We start from the raw sequence: 21,277 nt of genomic DNA, 5'->3' as shown, positions 1-21,277 counted from the left end.
GTTAAGTTTGAAAATATTCCCCTATACCATTTGCAACTTGTCCCAAAATATCAACCGTGTCATACCTTGGAACTGAGAGTTATTGCATTAAATGTCTGAAAATTAACTTTGACCTCGTATAACTCCGCACACGAAGGTCACACGGGGGTCAACCCATTGACATTTATGATCAGAAGGTACCTTTGACATCTGAAAATAGCATCGAAACTGTAAAAATCCCCAAAACACGAAAAGGTCACCAGAGGTCAAATTGAGGTCAAGGGTCACCCAGATGCGGGTCGACAATTGGATTACATTGAAGCAACTCCCAACCCTAACGGACAATTCATTCTCAAGTTATCGCAAAAATGCTAGTTTTTTATCATTAATTGACCTTTGGTGACCCCGGATCACATGACCGTTAAGTTTGAAAATATTCCCCTATACCATTTGCAACTTGTCCCAAAATATCAACTGTGTCACACCTTGGAACTGGGAATTATTGCACTAAATGTCTGAAAATTAACTTTGACCTCATATAACTTCACACACAAAGGTCACCTGGGGTACACCTATTGACATTTTTGATTGGTGAGACGTGAATATAGCATCAAAACTGTAAAAATTCAAACATTTTTTTCTTTGCCCATTTTCTCACCCAAAATACTAGTTTTTTAACATTAATTGACCTTTGATGACCTCGGATCACATGACCGTTAAGTTTGAAAATATTCCTCTATACCATTTGCAACTTGTCCCAAAATATCAACCTTGTTACACCTTGGCCCTGGGAGTTATTGCATTAAATGTCTGAAAATTAACTTTGACCTTGTATAACTTTACAGACAAAGGTCACCCGGGTGTCAACCCATTGACATTTTTGATCGGAAGGTACCTTTGATATCCAAATCTAGAATCAAAACCAAACTTTTTCTTTTTCGCCCGTTTTCTCCCAAACTAAGCACATTTTTTCTAATGTGACCTTTGACCTTTTGACCTTGGTTTCAAATGTAGTTTGATCTGCTGATTCCAAAAATCAACACGATAAGTCTGTACAGCCATCCTAACTCCGACCGAAAACTTTGACCCCTTATAAGTTCGCACACAAAGGTCACACGGGGGTCAACCTATCGATATTTATGATCGGAAGGTACCTTTGACATCTGAAAATAGCATCGAAACTGTTAAAATCCCCAAAACATGAAAAGGTCACCAGAGGTCAAATTGAGGTCAAGGGTGACCCAGATGTGGGTCGACAATTGGATTACACTGAAGCAACTCCCAACCCTAATGGACAATTCGTTCTCAAGATATCGCAAAAAAACTAGTTTTTTAACATTAATTGACCTTTGGTGACCTCACATCACATGACCGTTAAGTTTCAAAATGTTTCCCTAACCAGTTCACAACTTGTCCCAAAATATCAACCTTGTCGCACATTGGCACTGGGAGTTATTGCAGTTTTAGTATTTTGGGTTTTTGGACCATAACTGACCTTTGGTGACCTTTGTGGGCACCAAAAACAATAGGGTTCATCTACTCACTATGGGCCACCCACCCACCAAGTTTGATCATGATCAGTCAATCCCTTGTTGAGTTATCGTGCATACAAGCTTAAGCGTCACACACACACACACACACACACACACACACATACACACACACACACACACACACGCCAACCTGAATACATAGGTTCCTTTGCTTTTAGCAAGGAACCAAAAAGTGCCGGGCGGAAATGCTTAAAATACTGTTTGTGCTGGGCGGCATTCAGAACTGCTGGGCGCAGATGCCCGATGCCGCCCAGTGTGAGCACATGCCTAAATACATGATTATCCATCTTTCCTTTTTACTTTGCAGCATCCTGAGTGAATGTTTCTTACCTATGTTGCAGTCAGTGCCTTCAAACGGTGGAATACAAATACACTGATATGCAGAGGTCACCAGGTTGTCCAAGCAGAAGGCGCCGTTCTGGCATGGATTACTGGAGCAGGGTAAATAAACTACAGAGGAGAGTGCAGGGGAAGAAAATATTAACAAGGATGCAGTGTGAATGCATCATTGAGGACCTGAGATGAGTTGTGTTGAAATGATGGGGTACTTCATAATCAACTTCTTGTGCCAAGGTTTCAACAAATTGGAAAGTAGAATGCATAGAAACCTAAAAAGGACCATACTGGCAACCTCTGTTACAAACAAACTATTCGTTTAATATGTCCATGGGGAGATAAGGTAATACGTATACTTATGTTACTATGGTTTTAGTGCCTATATAGGTTATCAATCCCATCCAAACCTCCCTGCCCCTGCTCCCCCTCCACCCCCCCCCACCTCAAGGTCACCAATCTTCCATGTATGCTTAAGAGGGAATGCAGGATAATGAAATGAAGATGATAATGAAAAAGTTTCTTGGTGGAAATGTCTCATTCCTCCTCCCACTACAACCATACTATCCCCTTTGATACCCAGTCTTAATCCCCTCAGCTCCCCCCCCCCCTTCCCCAATCCCACTTTCTCTCACACAATCCTCTGTCATTACCACACTGTATAAGACTGCCAGGTTCAACTCAAATTTTAAATAAATATCACATTTAAATTTTTACACCTGACTTGAAACCAGTTTTGTCTATTTTGTTTCGGTTGCATAGTGGATCTCATCTCCAGGAACACTAACCTTCTTCACAATTTTAAATTTTAGAAACCAGTTATTATGTCTACTTTGTTAGGTTACAAAGTGGATCTCATCTCTAGGACTACTAACCTTCTTCACAATGTCAAATTTTAAAACCAGTTATTATGTCTATTTTCTTAGGTTACAAAGTGGATCTCATCTCTAAGACTACTAACCTTCTTCACGATTTAAAATTTTAAAATCAGTTATTATGTCTATTTTGTAAGGTTACAAAGTGGATCTCATCTCTAGGATATACTAACCTTCTTCACAATTTGTTCCGACATACTCTGGCGGACAGATACAGGCATAGGTGAAGTCTATGGTGATGCAACTGCCATCATTCTGACAGGGATCACTCTGGCAGGGCGGAACTGCAGAGACAAAATTAGATGCATTAATTGAAACACCTGATCTTTTCTCTGGTATATAACAAATCCCCACTATGTAAATACACTACTACCATATATATTGTTAGCTGGTTGCATTTTCTGGCCGGGGGGGGGGGGGGTTAGAGGGGCAGGGTTGTGCAAAACTTTTAAAGGGAGGGAGCCTAACACATGGTGCCTAAGAGGGTGGTAACCTACCACAGGGTGGTACTGGGTGGCAACCTACCACAGAGATGTGGACAATGGTTTATGTAATTTAGAAATTAACACAGCAATATTATGTGAGGTTACAAACATCAGGCAACATGTATTTGGATATGTGAGTCAATAATGGCTTTGGAAGCAAAAATGCTATAAAATTTTTTTTAAATAAATTATAAAAATGGGTAAATACTAACTAATTTCACCACACTGTTGGCCTGCGTATCCTTGGTGGCATTGGCAGAAGAAGGATACACCCAATTGTTGACATGTACCGCCATAGAAACATGGGTTACTGTCACACGGACTCCCTGTGGAATTGAAACAAAAAGAGTGACCATCTGTTTTAATACATCCCTAATAATTCAATCAAATAAATGAACTGTCAAAAGGAAAGAAAATGTTAAACTTGCTTATCTGATTAAATTCATTACTTTACATATCAAAGATTCAAGACATACTTTGTTTATGTCACTGTTTGGTAAGAGATGAACTAATTCACAGACTCTAATAGGGAACATGTGACAAATGAGGGAACCTGGTAGAAACATCTGCCGGGTGAATCATTTTATTAAACGTAGTAACGAAATGAAATACCTTGTGGACAATTTCATCCCTCCGATATTTTTCTTAGAATATCTTTATATCACTTACCGAGCTCACACTGTGTACCGTAGAAAGATGGCAGACAATCACAGACAAAAACGGAGGCAGCGTTGACGATCACCGGCCGACACCCGGCCTGATTGTAACATGGATCGCTGATACATGGATTGACTGGAACGACATGATAAATATCAATAATGGACAAAATTTCAAACAGACACATACGTGATATATATTGAAACAGATATGTAGACATAAACGTGTGCATGAGATGGTGGGTTAAATGTACAAAATGCCGTAGATCTCTGGTCGACAAAAAGTCTGATTGTAACAAGGATTTGCTGATACAAGGACTTCAATGAAGTGACAAATTTGTGGTTGAATTAGATTCCTGAACAACATATAAAAGAGATACACAAACATGGTACAAACAAACCCTGTATGTAGACATAAGTGTACGTAAAAATGGTGGGGTACATGCACATTGTGTTGTGAGCAACATCAAAAACAACACACATACACAATACACATTAAACCAGCTATGCACACGTAAATGTACATAAAATGGTAGGGATGCAGACACATTGTGCTGATACAGTTTCTTGACTTACTAAGCTCAGTTGAGTCCACATAGAGTAGTTATTACAGAAGACTTACCTAGCTCACAGTTGATGCCAAAGTAGTCATCTGTACATGTACAGTAGTAGTAAGAGGTGAAGCTGGAACATTCACCGAAGTGTTGGCAAGGATTACTGAGACACGGTTCATACTGGACTAAAAATTACAAAGATGAGAAAAAAAAAAAAGAAGAGTAAATGAACAATGGGAAACAAACTGGAAAAAGATAATTAATACCAGTGCTGTGGCCGAGTGGATAAAGACGGTGGCATTTGAAGCAATGAGGCTTAGCAATCGGGAGGTTCGGGGTTCGATTCCCGGCCGGGTCATAGTAAGGTGGGTTTTTCATCCAAGAGCAATCTACGGTTTTCCCATCTGAAATGACTTTCTAAATTGAAAAGATTCCAAATTTGAGTTAAAATGTTGAATTGGAAGCCACCCGACGTGTAAGTTGTAATCCATAAGCCCTTGCGGGTTTCTCCCACATTTGTGGTCGCTTAAGCGTCGTAAAAATAACTGCTGATTATTATTATTATTATTATTATAATACTGGAAAGAAAATCTTAGCTTGAACAGCATTTGAACCTGTGGCCTCAGGGTTACCCTTAGTTGGTAGTGTATCTTGACATAGTCACTTCTTTGATGGGGTGTCCATCTGAAGCAACAGTATCTTAACCCAAGATCAAAAAAACAGCACACGATGGATTAAAAAAAGGCCAAACTTACTCTGTAGTGGGTTTACTATGTTTAATATTACTGTAAAATCAACCTGAGAGATACTTCTATACAAACTACTCCCATTAGCTCTGTTACAGCATTTATTCCACTGTGTTAAGGTTTACTATGTTTAAGTGTTATCATTACTGTAAAATCAACCTGAGAGATACGTCTATACAAACTACTCCCATTAGCTCTGTTACAGCATTTATTCCACTGTGTTAAGGTTTACTATGTTTAAGTGTTATCATTACTGTAAAATCAACCTGAGAGATACGTCTATGCAAGCTGCTTCCATTAGCTCTGTTACAGCATTTATTCCTCCGTGTTAAGGTTTACTATGTTAAAGTGTTATCATTACTGTAAAATCAACCTGAGAGATACTTCTATGCAAGCTGCTTCCATTAGTTCTGTTACAGCATTTATTCCTCTGTGTTAAGGTTTACTATGTTTAAGTGTTATCATTACTGTTAAATCAACCTGAGAGATACTTCTATGCAAGCAGCTTCCATTAGCTCTGTTACAGCATTTATTCCTCCATGTTTTACTATGTTTAAGTGTTATCATTACTGTAAAAATCAACCTGAGAGATAAGCTTTGAGTGTTAAGCTTTTTGCCAGGATGACCCAAAGAATCTTGATCAATCTCAACAAAGTTATTAACAAACGATAACCAAAGTAAAATCTGGAACGTTGCTTTCAACAGACTCTCCTGACAGACCCATCTGTGAAATTCTTCAGATAAACAGAAGCCTTAAGAGTCAGGAGAGTGCCCCTGTGAAAATTACCAGGTCCCTGTTATTTACGTTAAATTATGCAAATGAGCATACAGTTTTCTTTTACCCATGCTTCCCTGCCCCCAATTGATCTCCCACCCCAGGGCTGTAATCCCCTGACCTTTTTCTCGTTAGGCCTGCTGACAGGTCTATTATTGACAGCAACAACAAGTTTCACTTTCTCTCCCATCTTTTTAGATCATTTTGTACTTTCTTTTCATAACAGTCTGTATCACTTCTTCTTGAAAGGATATTCAGAGCACAAACTGAAGCAGGGAAACTGAAACTATGGCTTTTGTGATATCTACAAGAGAAGGATGCTGATTGGACAATCTCACCTGGCAGGTCGCAATCTTTGCCATCCCAGCCGAGAGTGCAATCACACTCGTAGTCTGTGTTACGGTTGATGAGAAGACAAGTGGCCTGGTTTTGGCAGGGGAAGTTGAGACAGGGGTTATAAAAACCTGGAAAAGGAAAGAAGAAAACAACATCAAAATATTACAATAACACTTTGTATGTTTATTACAATTAATTGGCCAAGACAAAAAAGGGAACCTATGACATATACTATGACAGTGGATGAGAAACAAACAACAAAAATGAATCAATTTCCTATTTTTTCTTTTCTTTTTATTATATATATATATATATATATATATATATATTTTTTTTTTTTGGTAACAGTACCAAGTATATAAAATTCTTCAAAACTACAAAGAATATACAAAGAAACAATAAATGTCTACCAAACTTATTTCACTCACCGATGGAACAGTTATCTCCAGTAAAGCCAGGAAGACAGTCACAGGTAAACTCCCCACCAAACTCATAGCAGGTGCCATTATTAGTGCATGGATTGCTGGCACAAGGAATACCTATGAATGAAGAAAAATATATGTTAATGATTGCTGAATGAGACATCAAATGATATAGTATGTGTCTGAAAATAAAAAAATCAAATAGTTTAACACCTTCTCTATCAGCAACGAAAAATATAGACTTCAACATTTTCTGAACGAACAGGTAAAAACAACACAAAAAAAAATAACAACAAAAAAACCCCACCAACTTTGACTCAAACAAAAATATCAGCTAAGTTTTTAAAGGAAAGAAAATGGATTGTGCAATTGTTTTTAAAATTTAACATGTTTGACAAATCAATTTTAACAATTACTGGATACCCTTAAAAGGAGACACAATCCAATCATTTTTGTTGTTGTTTTATCTTCACGTTGCATTACAGATGGAATATATCAAGATACCCTTCAAGTATATCTTCCATTTATTCCTTCTGCTTCTAAGTGAAAAACAATTAGATTTCGCTCAACGTTCACCTTCTTCGCAGTCGTGTCCGATCCAAGGCCATACGCAGGTACAGTTATAACCACCATCAGCTAGAAAGCAGTCCCCACCATTCAAACAAGGTTGAAAGAAACAAAGATTCTCTGAAAAGTAAAATAAAATACAACAACTTCATGAATGGAGAGAAATTTGTACAAAGAATACATATTTGCTCCTAATTTTTTTTTCCAGTTTTTATGTTGAGTCCACACAATTTTTATCACAGTGAAAGATTTTTTTTTTAAAACAATAATTCTGTTTCAAAGAATATCATAACAAGGAAAACATAATTTAATATCCCGCTTCATGTTTATTGACCTTCAATGAAAATGAAAAAGATAATAAAATAACAAACTAAATTAAACCATAAAATAATTGACCAAACATTAATAAATATATTACCATAAAATAATTACCTAAAATAATATGACATAAAATTAAATTAAACCATAAAATAATTAACCATACATTAAGAAATATATTACCATAAAATAAATAAATTAATGAAACCATAAAATAATTACCATACATTAATAAATATATATTACCATAAAATAATTACCACAAAATAACATTAAATAAACTTAAACCATTAAATAATTACCATATATTAATAAATATATTACCATAAAATAATATAACAAAATAAAACCAAACCATAACATAATTACCATACATTAATACATAAATAAAGTAAAACCACTCACATATTTACTACAATTCACTGGGTGACAAGAAACCAAAAAAATGACAGCCAATATTAAAAGGTAAAATATGGAGATATTCTACCATAGATCATACCATATGTAATCTGTAATTGTCCTTGCATCATAAGGAGTGGCCTATAAAACTTTACAAACTGTTATATTTTCATTTATTCAAATCAGTTGGTTGAGAAGAGAGAAGGTGTTTCTTCATCCCATTACTATATTTGAAATGTTTACTTTCTTAAAACCAAAATATCAAGAGATTTGACGGACATTTTTTCTTACCTATTTCACAGTTGACTCCGAGATAACCCGGGATGCACTGACAGACGTATTGATCAGGTTCTAGTTGACACGTACCATCATTCTGGCAAGGGTTGCTATGACAATAGTTAACTGGGGGGAAATACAATATCAAATTCAAATGTATTTAATGTGAAAATGTAAAGCACATTTCACATACCAAACAAGCTAAGACATAAAAACAACTTATTGATTACTCATTTCAGAAAGATTAAAAAGATTCCCAGGTGAAAGCTACAGAGTAAAGTTAACCCCCCCCCCCCCAATAACAAAAAAAATTGGTGAATTTTTGAAAAAAAAACTAAAAATTCACGACAAATCTTGTCTTGTGGCAGAGAATTTGACTTCAACTCAAAATGAAATACATTCTAGGATGCCATGTGAAAACCCTATCTCTGATATAACCGCGCCTAGATCAAACAATTCTGGTCAATAAAACTCCAGCCCAGCGACTCAGTGATTACTCTGTGAATATCACTTAGGCACATGCTCTATCCATTTCTTCTCTTCAAAACGTATCCTTCTTTATTTACTGTTCAAATTAGGCGCATTAGGACTGCTTGCTTACATTGTTTGCACAATAAAATCACACTTTTAACGAAACACCCAACTTTTTAACAAAATCATTTTCCTCCTGCTAAGTGGTTTGCACATTTATGTAGTATAAGCAAGGGCATTTATTCTACACTGTTAGTGTTAGCGTCAATCTTCTTTTGGTGTGGCCAGATACAATCTCAACCTGACACTCAATGTTCAAATGTGATATCAATGTTTCTCTTTTGAAACCATGCTCTCAGACTGACAGACCAGACCAGCTATAATAACAGGACTTTGTGGAATATTTCTTTTTTTTATAAAAAAAAACACTTCCCAACATGATACAAAGTGCGGGCGATTTTTGCTGATATCATTTCTGTTGAAGTTCAGTATAACAAACTTAAACTAAGACTAACTGCAGCCAATATAGTACTTACGATAGTTATATTAAACTATATATGCTTGTCATTTTAACTTGATAAATTTAAACAATAATTTAACAAAAATAAAAATTGTAAATGATAAATGGATGACTAATAGCAATATAATGACACTTATCATACACTTGTGTATGTTTGGCCAGCAATACTCACTGATTTCGCAGTCATCCCCGATGAAACCCGCCTGACAGACACACTCGTAGCCGTCGGGGAGAAGTTGGCAAGTGCCATTGTTCTGACAAGGGGTACTCAAACAATAGTCAACTGGGAAAAGAAACAAAACAAAACAAGGAATCAAAAACAGACAGGACCTAGGGGTGTTTTTTTTCTTCTACATCTTTGCCTTATGTCGGATAATATTAGTCACTCTTCCGAGAGCAAATCCACAGGTTTTTCGCTGGGAATCAATGAAATTGCGATTGCCGATTGTCGTAGAATGTTTTCAAGTCCTCTCCATAGCTTCAGTAAATCAAATTTGTCAATCCACACTCTGTCAGGCATTTCATAAATTTCCAGACTTTCCTCGCAATTTTATAATATCTTGTGACGGTCTATACTCACTTGCTGAACACTCAGTGCCAACAAAGCCTGTAGGGCAAGTGCACTTGTAACCATCCGGTAACAGCTGACAAGTTCCGTTGTTTTCACACGGAGCAGAGAAACAGTAATCCACTGAAGGAGAGACAAAAAAAAAAGGAGAATTTATTGGAGATGCAGGAAAAGCAAAGAATCACTAGTGACGATGAAATCATCAAAAATAGGCAGGTCCCATCCCAGCAGTTACAAATTGCATAATAATCAAATTCTGTCACTAGTTATGCAGTAAGGAAATTTGGGGCAAATATGTTATCTTCAAGAATTTAAGACAAAAAGTTTTCCTAAATATTGTGGGAAAATGTTAAAAGGGTGAAAAAAGGTTGTCACCTGTGTCACAGTGAGTTCCGAGGAATCCGAGAGGACAGACGCACTCGTAACCATCTTGTAACAGTTGACAGGTGGCGCCGTTCTGACAAGGATCGCTGAAGCAGAAGTCCTCTGCAGAGAGAAAGATTTTACTGATAATTTTAAGCTTTGAAAAATGACGAAATATCACTAAACTTACCAAATATCTTAATGGAATATATTTTGAATTTTTTTTTTGGTAAGTTAAGAAATTTCGTTTTAGCCAAAATTTTGTATCCCTTTGGGAAAAGATTGTTCTGCTGTATATATCCAGCTTTACATTTCTGCAGTGTGTTATTAATAATATTTTTGTTTCCTTTCTCTTTGCATATATATATATCTCTGACAATGTTTCTCATCCTTATTATTAAACTATTACTCACACTCCTTAGCAATTGAAAAAACAAATTAACAACCTCCTTTTCCAGCTGTGCAGGATTGAAGTTAATCTTTCAACGATATTTGCTGTCTTTGTTGTTTATGTCTATAGTTTAGCACCCCCCCCTAGAGTCCTGCCTCGCACCCCCATGGGGTGTGCTCACCCCAGGATGGGTAATGCTACTCTATGGCTCAAACTTACCAATGGCACAGTTGACTCCGATATATCCCCCAGGACAGGTGCAGACATAACCAATCTCAAACAGGTCACATGTTCCATTGTTCTGACAAGGATCGCTGAAGCAGAAATCAACTAGAAATAACAAATAAAAACAAATAAAATAAGTTACAATCTAAGATTATCAACTTGTTCGGAGATATGATTTGAACGTGATGTCATGAAATGTATTAATTTACTAAAAATTCAAATTTTGACTTTGAGGGGATAAAATTTCACATCTAATGGCTAAAGTTGATAATGTAACATTATTGCTACATTTCTAATATTCTGGGATTTGTAGTTTGATTTTGCTTTCAATTTTTGGCCTCTCTTTGTCTTTCTTAAAAAACTTACTTATTTCACAGAAAGTACCAAGAAATCCCTCAGCACAGTGGCAGAGGTAGCCTTCCTCATCTTCTTCCATCAGCAGCTCACAGGTGGCTCCATTTTGACAGGGATCACTAAAACAAAAATCCTCTGTCATGGGAAATGAAGAAGGAAGACATTGCTGACAATTGCTAAACCGATGAGGACGAATCAATAAATATCTGTGATATACCATATAGTATACAATATACCATATAGTATCCAACAGACCATACAGTATCCAACAGGCCATATAGTATCCAACAGAATATATAGTATCCGACAGTCATGATATTCAATGGACACATAGTATCCAACAGACATAGTATTTAACAGGAAAACAACATCAAAAATACATCATTGTATTCAACATACATAGTATTCAAGCAACATGTAGTGTCCAACAGACATTGAATACAAAAGTCAATGGTCATTTAGTATCCATGATGGGGATATGTTAATGGTTAACTTGACAGCTGATTTAAACGTAACTCCCTCTCTCCCGTATAAGACTTACCAATTTCACAGTGTGTCCCTATGTATCCTCCTGGGCATTCACAGGTATAGCCGTCTATCAATACATTACAGGTAGCATTATTCTGACAGGGATCACTCAAACAAAAGTCAACTGTAGAAAGCAAAAATACATATTTCAAATTGTTATTGTAAATTTAATATTGCCAAGATTGTGGGCTATACCATTTCTTTGCAGGGGTACACAAATATTTGCAATGGAATGATGATTTCTGCCAAAAACACCAACCAACAAGAATATCAATTAGGAAAACAGTCAACAGGTGTGCATCGGCCTAACCTAATTTGCATAGAAAATCTAGGCTAACACTGTAAGAATTTAATGAGAATAATCAACAACTGCTTGCATTTTAGTGTGTGGGTCAAAACACCCCACACAGTTATAAAGAAACAATGTCTTATAGAACACATGATTATATTAAATCCTGAATTAACTAAGCCCTAGGTAAAAACTACAACATTACGTTGTTAATAATGGTGGGGCCTACTGCAGGGTTAATGGCTGAATTTCCAGTAAATGCATTAGCTACTATGGATGATTCCCCTCCAATTGTTCATAAAAGCAGACATTTGAGCAAACCAGAAACATAAGGATACTTTAAATTGAAGAGAAAAAATCGAACACTCTGCTGGTTTAAAGCCTCTGCTATAGTTCAATCTTTTTGGAAGGTTCAGATGATTCCCAAGTTTTGTCCACCCTGGCTTATTGAGCACCATCCCCAGTAAATACCAGTACCTTAAGTCCTTAACCAACGTGAGCAGTATTTGTCCACATCACCAGCCCACCCCTCCCTCCCCCCCCCACTCACAAACACCCCACAGAAAGGAAACACACTTACTTTCATCACAGTGGGTTCCAAGGTAGCCAATGGTACAGTGACAGCTGTAACCATCAGGAAAGAGCTCACATGTTGCATTGTTTTGACAAGGGTCACTGAAGCAAAAATCCACTGAAGAGAACAATAGATAAAGACGAAAAAATCATTTCTATGCTAGTTTCACCTTACGTTATGTTGTGTATATAGAAGCAAGCATGGAATAGATGTATCTGATACAAGGGCAGTCATTATTCTCAATTCTTGGAAAGAGCATCTTGTTGTCCAAAAACGAAAATCTTCAGCAAACATGAAGAAGAAGATGATGATGAAACAGAAGACAGAGAGAGAGAAGAATGATGAACTTACGTATTTCACAATCTTTACCGAGGAAACCCCCCGGACAGTCACACTGGTAGTCAACCACTGGTAGTAAGGAACATGCACCACCATTCTGACAAGGTCCAGAGAAACATTCATCCACTAATGAAGGGAATAGAGTAGATCAAATGAGATATATATATATATCCTGAGAACAAGCTCTTTAATGCAACAGAGGTTTAACATACAACAATTGCAAAAATTATATCGAATATAAATATGGGCTGTGATAAGACTTATAACATCTGTTGGCAACTTGTGAGGGCTCACTGCTTTATTATCAGATTTATCTCTACAATGGCTTCAACATTTGGTTAAACTCATAGAACAGAAACAAGCTTATGTAATCGCTTTCAGTGGCAACAGCAGTAAGAAACATGCATGCAACTATCATTTTATTAACAACATTAGTCAGTGGTCTGTCCTATGAGAACAACTTGTGACCGACACGATTAACGTTGATGAATTCATACTCTTGATAAGCCCCCTTCAAGTAATTATGTATGTATGTATGTATATTAGATCCTCCTGCAAGCAGGAACTTGCGAAGAAGCCATCATTGGCTTATCAAAGCCGCAAGCTGACCGAAGTCAGTCTCTTAGATTCATATTTAACGTCAATGATTATGAATTGTCAATTGTCAACAATTCTGTAACTAGATGACATACATTAATCTTGGAGTGACTCGGACTTGGGAAGTCCCCCGCGTGAAACAAGAATAGCTCTGATGTCTGAAGACTATTATATACATTTCTGAAATGAAAAGTCCTTGAAACTGACTAATTAATGTCCTCTTTGTTTGTTAATCACAATAAATCAACCCGATGATTTGTTTGTACAGTTGGTATATATCTAAAGCTGAAATTTTTAATTTCCAATATTGTTAATTTCTAACTTTTCATTTCTCAGTAATATGTTATATTCTAACTCCAAATGTGAAGGAAGCATTCATTATCAAATTAAAAATGCAACCTCTCATTAATTAAGACTTTGTTTTAATGAAATGTTAAAAATTAAAATGACGTTAAATTATCCAGAAAAACGACTGGCACTAACCTCTCTCACAATCGTAGCCCACAAAACCGTCCTGACAGGTGCAAGAGTAATTAGCCGGTCCATTTACAAGATCTTCTATGTGTATTTGGCACGTAGCACCGTTCAAACACTGGGAGACAAAGCAGGGGTTAACTGCAAAGAAAATATGAATAAATAAACAGAAAAATGGTTTGACAACGTGGACAGAGAACATGATATAAATCATGTCTGTATGATATTGAAGGGGGGGGGGGGTTTGCAAGTCATCCAAAAAAAAAAATAGGTATCCTTGGTATTCAATCTCCTCACAAATTCAAAATATTAAGATGTAATGATTTTCATGCATTTCATCTGTTGACAACTTCTTTATTAGCTATATTAATAATTCAAAATGATAAAATCATTGGTATCTTTGACAGTCATGACTGAAATGCTTGTAATCCAGCTTATTACTAGGATTGGGAGATATTATTACTAGGATTGGGAGATATTTGCTTTTTAACGTCACGATAAATAGTTCAAAAATTATCGCGATATTTCGATAATTACGATAATTTTTCCTCTATCAGAATTAGCGTAAACTGTCGAGCTTTGAGTGGACGGAGAAAGAGAGATATATGGTGGGGACATTCAAAGAGAATATCTAAGTTTGTTATGAACTGTTCCCTTGAAAATAAATAAATAAATAACCACGGAAAATTTTAGTATTTTCGCGTGTCTGGCGATAAAAAATTTGTAAGTTGAGGATTCAAAATACTGACAACTTTTTAAATTTAAATTGTCACGAAACTGATGAAAATTTGGAAATGACAAGTTAGAGTAGCTATATTATGTGATAAAATGAAAATAATTTAATCTGTCTTACAATCTTTAAAAAGTTTAACTTACAAAACTTTCGATATATGAAACAAACTACGTTCGGTAAAGCCCCGTTTCTAGACTGCCTAACAATGAACAGCGTGCACTATACGTACATCTGTTTACAACTGCAGTGTTTACCCCTACTTAAATATCACGGTAGGCTACAGTACATGTGCTGCGAATTTTCCCAGGTACTGTACCTTGCCCTGTCTAACACCTGTTTGTTAACATTTTTGGCACGTTTCCAAAAAACTTTTCATGGAGTAAACTATTTTGGCTCCACTCTAGAATAACTTAGGTCAGTCAATAAAGGATCGGTAAAGTTATGCGAAATATTATCTTAGACGTTCAAGAAAAGTAGGTAAATATCCCCGTAACATTAAGGTAAGAAAAACACACTTTAAGCCAACCGACTCCTCCGCATGAACAAAACAATATATTCCCCATGATACACGAGGCACAGTCTACAGTATACCAGACATAGCACGATATCAAGGCCCCAATAGCTACAGTATGGCCATCTTTATGGAAGTAAACCTTTTAATCCCATGTTTTAGGCCACTTTGCATGATTAACTAAATGCTAAATATTGTTTCCATGTCCTTGTAGAAAACGTCAACTTCGCAAAATACAATAAGTTATGGTTTTGTTGTTACGTGAGATCCGTAACCGACGAAGTGGTTAGGCTATTTACTATACACTTAACTATGGTAGGATATTAATTTTTCCTTTTTTGGGGGGGGGAAAATTCTAGAAAATACTTTCTTTTTCTCCCGCTTAACACCAGATGTGGACTTATGGTTTATTCATAAATGGGTGAACTAGAGCCTTGTTTACATGACATTAGTTTTATTTAGCACGATATGGCAGTTTCGCGTGAATTTTTCGAAAGTATTTTGTTCGATCTTTCGTAAAATTTGAAAGGTGAACCAACTTACTGTTCGTACACAATTGGTAATTTCTCTTCTGATTTTCAGAGTTTTTCCCTCTATACAGTCAATGTTGTAAAAGACGGTATTTTACGAAGTTCAGAAGTCAGTAAATGAAGTTGATAAACTTTAATTCTTTCCAACTTTCTTAACTATGGAATGCTAGAATAACATTTACACATAAAACGGAAAAAGGATAATCTCAAAAATTCCACATCTATTTCAAATTTCTTTCACAAGAAATTATTGTCATATGTTCAATCCTCAAAAAATATCGTCTTGAAAAAAAATTATCGCGATAATAATAATTTTCGATATATTGCCCAACCCTACTTATTACCATTCAAAAACTGGAAAACAAAGCAGAGGTGATAAGCAAACTTAAAATGGAGAGAATAACTCAAGAATATGTAGACACAGTATATAATGATGATCATGAAATGAAACCCTTCTCATGCTAGTAGAAAAGGAGGGGTGGGGAAAACGTTTTCTTCAATTTTCTTGTGAATCAAATAATAGACATGTAATGATTTATTACTCATTCATCTGTTCATGTTGACAACTTTGGTATCAGCAACATTTTAATTTTCCAAAGGAAAGGAAAATTAATGCTGAGTACAAACAGTCAAATTTTTAACAAAAACAGAATAATTGAAATGTATGTGGAGAGAACATGATATGAGTGTGTCGTATTATATATTCCTTGACATCTCTTTGTGGCATAATGATGGGACGTATATTGCTCAACATGGTTACCAAGTTACCAAGGTTTACCATGGTTTACCAAGACGGACAAATAAGAGGAAAGAAAGGAAATTCCAGCTTACCTATGTCACAATTGATTCCCATCCAACCTTCTTGACACACACATAGGTAGCCAGGATTAGTGAGTACACAAGCTGCTCCATTCTGACATGGGTTGCTGAGGCATGCTTGCTCTAAAGGGAGAAAGTAACAAAGTCATTCATGACAAACTACCCTAAGAATTAAAGAGAAGTACAAGATATGAGACATTGCTGCTTTTATGATGGTTCCAAGGTTGACACTGGTGGTGGTGGGGGGAAGGTTCCCACTGGTGGTGGTGGGGGGTGGGGGTGGAGAAGGGTTTGCTTACCTATGATATCTGTGATTTAAGTACCATAAACCAAATGAGTAACACAAACATAATCAATGTTTTCAAATCGTAAGTTGAGTTATTTCCAAATTATTTCTACCTCTTTTTGTGCCTGATTTGAAGATAGAATGGGCAAAATTACCACTTTTAATAATCGGGAAGGAATGAAAATTATTTTCCTTTCATAATCTGCTTCATTGAAATATCTTAAGAGTGATGTACGGAATTTTGTTTAAATAATATTTGATACTGTAATGATACAGTAACTGTCAGACAATCTGTAATTCAGAGTGCCCGTGGGTCGAAAATGCCAAATCTCATTTTTCCAAAACAGCAAGGATACCTATTTGACAATTCTAAATCCTTGGATTTTGACAATTTCCAAATCTTTGGATTTGTTTTGACAATTCTTTCCATACCTATTTGACAATCTTTTCCCGTCCATTCAGGAAGGCAATCGCAGGAATAATCAGAAAGGCCGTCATTGGTGCAATTTCCATCATTGTTGCAAGGGTTAGGCAAGCATAGGTCATCTGGGAGATAAAAACAAAAGATTGTAATTAAAACAATGTCAGAAAGGAGGGTTATAATAAACTTCTAGTAAACAAAAACCGACTTCCCTCCCTCATTTCTTAGAAATTCACAGACAGAGGTAATTACCATTGGTGCATTATTTTTTTGACAAACAAACTGGAAAAAATCTAAATTGTTCTTCTGACTTTTATAAAATAAAAAATTAAAAAAACCTGGTGTCTTTCAGAAGCTTGTTTGAATTTATATTTTTATGAAAGACTTGAATAATAGAACTGACCCCAAATGACATTTTAGATTATTTTAATTTCAAGAATTTTTATGTGAGATATTGGTTATTTTTGTTACATCAATTGATAATTAATTTCCATATCTAGCTTAAAATGAGAAGTTTATATTTCGAGTACAGATGAGATAAGTTAAATATTTTCATAGCTGTGTGATTTGTAAATGACTCATGTGACGAAATTGCTGGATTGACAAATTTTTCTTTCAAATGAAAAGAAGTAGCAAGAGCTAATTGCTAATAACTTGGTCTTTTGATGAAAAAAACTCTTTAAGGTTATTTTTTTTGGCTTCGTAAGGTGCAATCTTAATTTGCAGTGATACCCAGTAGGTCTGGTAAAACTTGTCAAACATTGGCAGACATGAAAAGTAGCTTGAAAATCGATCTATTTAACATGAGCATAAAAGACATATGGTGATAGAGGGGGTTTTCGGACCACTTAATGATTATTGGTCAGAAAATAACAAAGAAGACTAAAACAGTATCAACTTTCATAAAAACATGCTCACAATATTAATCTGTTTCTTGTAAATTTATTCTTTTTCCATTATATGGTTTGAAAGAATAAATAGAGTTGATTCAAATAATGGAGTCTGACATATGTGTTTAGACATACAGGTGGGATTTCCGACAATATGGAAATATTTTGACCTTCCAGTTTTATGTCAACTGATTCTGTCAATAAACAGCTTAAATAATAAAAAAATTGGAAACTTAAAGTCACATCTTTTATCTCTTTAAGCTATTTCAGCTAGGAAGTCCTGTTAACTATTTGCAAAGTGTTCTTAGCATAGTATGTTAAGTGATACATTAAAGCACATACTGAACATGGTTACACTTGACCTAACACTGACACATTCATGGCATATATGTGAAATGTTATCAACCTGTTAACAGATGTTTGGTCATATTACCCAAAATAAATAGATTTCTATGACAAGTTTTTGTCAATCTATTCATAGGATTTAAATTTAATATGCAGAGCTAGTGCTTAATTCCATGTTAGAAAGTAGTCGATTACTGCCTATCTCACAGGGCCTATGCATCAGGGTTTTCGACCGCCTGACAAACAAGAGTTGTAAAATAAATACCAAACAGCTGTTTACGTGTTGCACATTGAAATGATAAACTATAGATAGATGTGTTGACTCTCCATGGGTTTTATGATCACAGCAGAAATTTCTTTTTGCTAATGATCACAGTTTTTCATATATACCTTTTAATACTGTGCAGCTGTCTCTTAAAATCAGCCAAATATGCTGCGACTCATTCGAGGTTTGTTTATTTAGTTTTCTGCCCAGTTTTAATAAATGTGCACCATAATGATATATCAAGATGGAGAAACTCTTGTCAATGAGTTAACATTGTTAAGTAAGTATGAATTTCATAGCAAAATTGTATTTATTGATCGATACAATAATGTGGTCGAAAATATCCTCCTGGTCTAATACCCCATACGTTACCCTACAGACTCACCGACATCACAGTTCTCGCCCAGCCAGCCTTCGGTACAGTCACACGAATACCCATCGATACCGACATAATCGCAGGTAGCATTGTTAAAACAGGGTTCAAAATAGCACAGATCCACTGTAGAGTGATAAAGAGGAGATTATTACATAATAAAATGAATATGTAATTATATTGATGCAATAAAAATAAATTTAACACTCTTGTAGTCTTTGAACAATGGCACACTTGTAGACCCGTGGCCCTCTCTGGGCTTGTCATCCAGAGGTCATCCAGAGGTCAATGGTTCGAATCCCTTTCTAGCCATTAATTTGTCTCTTCTTTTTTCCCTTTCCCTTCTTTTATAGCAAGTTGTCACAGTTTTGTGAAATCCAGTGGCAAAAAAAATGTGTGATTCTTGACATGAGCTGTTGTATTTTCAATGTCCATGCAAATATGATAGAGAGATTCAAATTACAAGCGCTAGAACACATCACACTGGTTATTGGAATTAGGATTGGACTGTAGGAAAAAAGGCATGGGTGATATTATGTCTTTATGAATGGTTGGATAATGGACCAGGAAAATATCATTGGGATTAAGAGGGGTTCCAGAAATCAGGGTTTCAACTGTATCCAGGGGTCTTTCGATAAACCTGCAAATTTAGCAGACAAAGATTCATTGTGAAGGTCTCTCAGTACTCTACAATTGTCAATGAAAACAACACAGTATTGTCCTTTAGCTCAGCAGTCCCCCCCCCCCCCCCCGCACACACACATCCTCCCTTCTACCACAGTGATAGTTAATCTTCTCAACAAAATGGCAGAAATCCCTTCCCCCATGAGAAACAGCCACCCATCCTTTTTCACATTTCTCACCCCTTATACCCCCACCAACCCCTGCCCCCCCCTCATTCGTTACCTCAATTTCCCTCACGTTCCCACAGACAGTTTCCCATGCAGCTTTAGCTTAACACACTGGTACACATCTAAAGCCTCACTGGTGATCTTGTTCTGAACACTTCGTAAACCAGATTACGATAAGTAACGCCTAAACTGAAACAAAGGAGAAAAAACTCACCAATTTCACAATCTATTCCCCTCCAACCACCTGGACAGTAGCATGTGTAATTGGTAGTCAGTTCTGGATTGTAACAAGTTGCTGCATTCTGACAGGGATTGTTAAGAATGCAAGGGTTCTCTGCACAAAAAAGGAGGAAAAGAAAAATGTATTCACTTTCATTTTAGTCATTTAAATACCGAAAAATAACAATTTCGATGTACAATAATTTAATGTGTTAAATTATAGACATTAACTAAGCAGATACTGTTGCCCTCATTAGTCACACCTTCGTTACTGATAGGTTACGGACACTCAACGATGTTGATCAAAGACAAAACAATATCCACCCCAGGATTGGTGTCCAAACAGCAAACTGCTGAGAATTCAACGTATGATTCAGTTTTCTGTTTTTCTTTCTTGGATAAAATTCTAACAGACTTATACATATCAAACTTAGTTAGCAGGATATAACGGTTGCAAAGTCCTAAACAGTCCTAAATAGATTTTCTAAACAGACGCAGGAGGTCCATAATGGATGGGATAGAGGTAAAGTTGTCCACAAGCTGCATAATCTAATCTAATCTCAACCTTCTTAAGTTTCATTTAGAAAAAAAAAGAGCCCCAAAAATGGTAAAAAAAACCCATTGCAGATGGAATGACAAAATTGGCGTCCATTCCTTCACTAACATCCGATCAACATCTCTCTCCCTATCTTCCCCCTCCAAGACTCACCCAATGTTTACAGACTCATAGAGTTGTACGGGTTCAGAAACTACACAGATTAGAAGTTTATAAGGTTAACGTAAAGTCAAAAATGTTTGAGAGGCAGCTTACCGATCCCACAGTTGATCCCTGAGTAGCCCTCGTAACAAGTACACACGTAGCTCCCATTAACAACACTACAATCTCCCTGGTTCTGGCATGGAACACTAAGACAATTGTCTCCTACAGACAAAATATTAATAATAACAAATATCAAGATTCTGAGCAACATCCAAGTGATTAAAATTAAAATTTAAAAAATTTAAATTTAAAAATTTGAGAAATTTCAAAAGGTCAGACCACTGCATTGTAGCAGCTTAGATCTGTA

General features: G+C 36.1%; 1 protein-coding gene across 6 annotated transcripts in view; it reads right to left on the bottom strand.

The window, feature by feature from the left end:
* LOC139974569 (uncharacterized) overlaps positions 1 to 21,277 on the bottom strand; it is a 72,702-nt gene that overhangs the window by 29,318 nt on the left and 22,107 nt on the right. For all 6 annotated transcript variants that reach the window (XM_071981808.1, XM_071981802.1, XM_071981803.1 and 3 more), the window contains 23 exons: positions 21,022 to 21,132; positions 20,206 to 20,325; positions 19,153 to 19,266; positions 17,279 to 17,392; positions 16,573 to 16,683; positions 13,977 to 14,108; positions 12,909 to 13,022; positions 12,564 to 12,674; positions 11,708 to 11,818; positions 11,179 to 11,301; positions 10,807 to 10,917; positions 10,209 to 10,319; positions 9,846 to 9,956; positions 9,438 to 9,548; positions 8,290 to 8,400; positions 7,291 to 7,401; positions 6,721 to 6,831; positions 6,295 to 6,420; positions 4,504 to 4,620; positions 3,895 to 4,017; positions 3,438 to 3,551; positions 2,914 to 3,024; positions 1,863 to 1,982 (listed from right to left, as the gene is read on the bottom strand). In XM_071981808.1, the coding sequence (XP_071837909.1) occupies positions 1,863 to 1,982; positions 2,914 to 3,024; positions 3,438 to 3,551; positions 3,895 to 4,017; positions 4,504 to 4,620; positions 6,295 to 6,420; positions 6,721 to 6,831; positions 7,291 to 7,401; positions 8,290 to 8,400; positions 9,438 to 9,548; positions 9,846 to 9,956; positions 10,209 to 10,319; positions 10,807 to 10,917; positions 11,179 to 11,301; positions 11,708 to 11,818; positions 12,564 to 12,674; positions 12,909 to 13,022; positions 13,977 to 14,108; positions 16,573 to 16,683; positions 17,279 to 17,392; positions 19,153 to 19,266; positions 20,206 to 20,325; positions 21,022 to 21,132 (2,649 nt within the window). The remainder of the gene's footprint in view (positions 1 to 1,862; positions 1,983 to 2,913; positions 3,025 to 3,437; positions 3,552 to 3,894; positions 4,018 to 4,503; positions 4,621 to 6,294; positions 6,421 to 6,720; positions 6,832 to 7,290; positions 7,402 to 8,289; positions 8,401 to 9,437; positions 9,549 to 9,845; positions 9,957 to 10,208; positions 10,320 to 10,806; positions 10,918 to 11,178; positions 11,302 to 11,707; positions 11,819 to 12,563; positions 12,675 to 12,908; positions 13,023 to 13,976; positions 14,109 to 16,572; positions 16,684 to 17,278; positions 17,393 to 19,152; positions 19,267 to 20,205; positions 20,326 to 21,021; positions 21,133 to 21,277) is intronic.

This window comes from Apostichopus japonicus, chromosome 9 (assembly GCF_037975245.1).
Source record: "Apostichopus japonicus isolate 1M-3 chromosome 9, ASM3797524v1, whole genome shotgun sequence".
Lineage (NCBI taxonomy): Eukaryota > Metazoa > Echinodermata > Holothuroidea > Aspidochirotida > Stichopodidae > Apostichopus > Apostichopus japonicus.
Note: the sequence above shows the minus strand (reverse complement) of the source record. Positions and strands in the feature narration are given on the sequence as shown.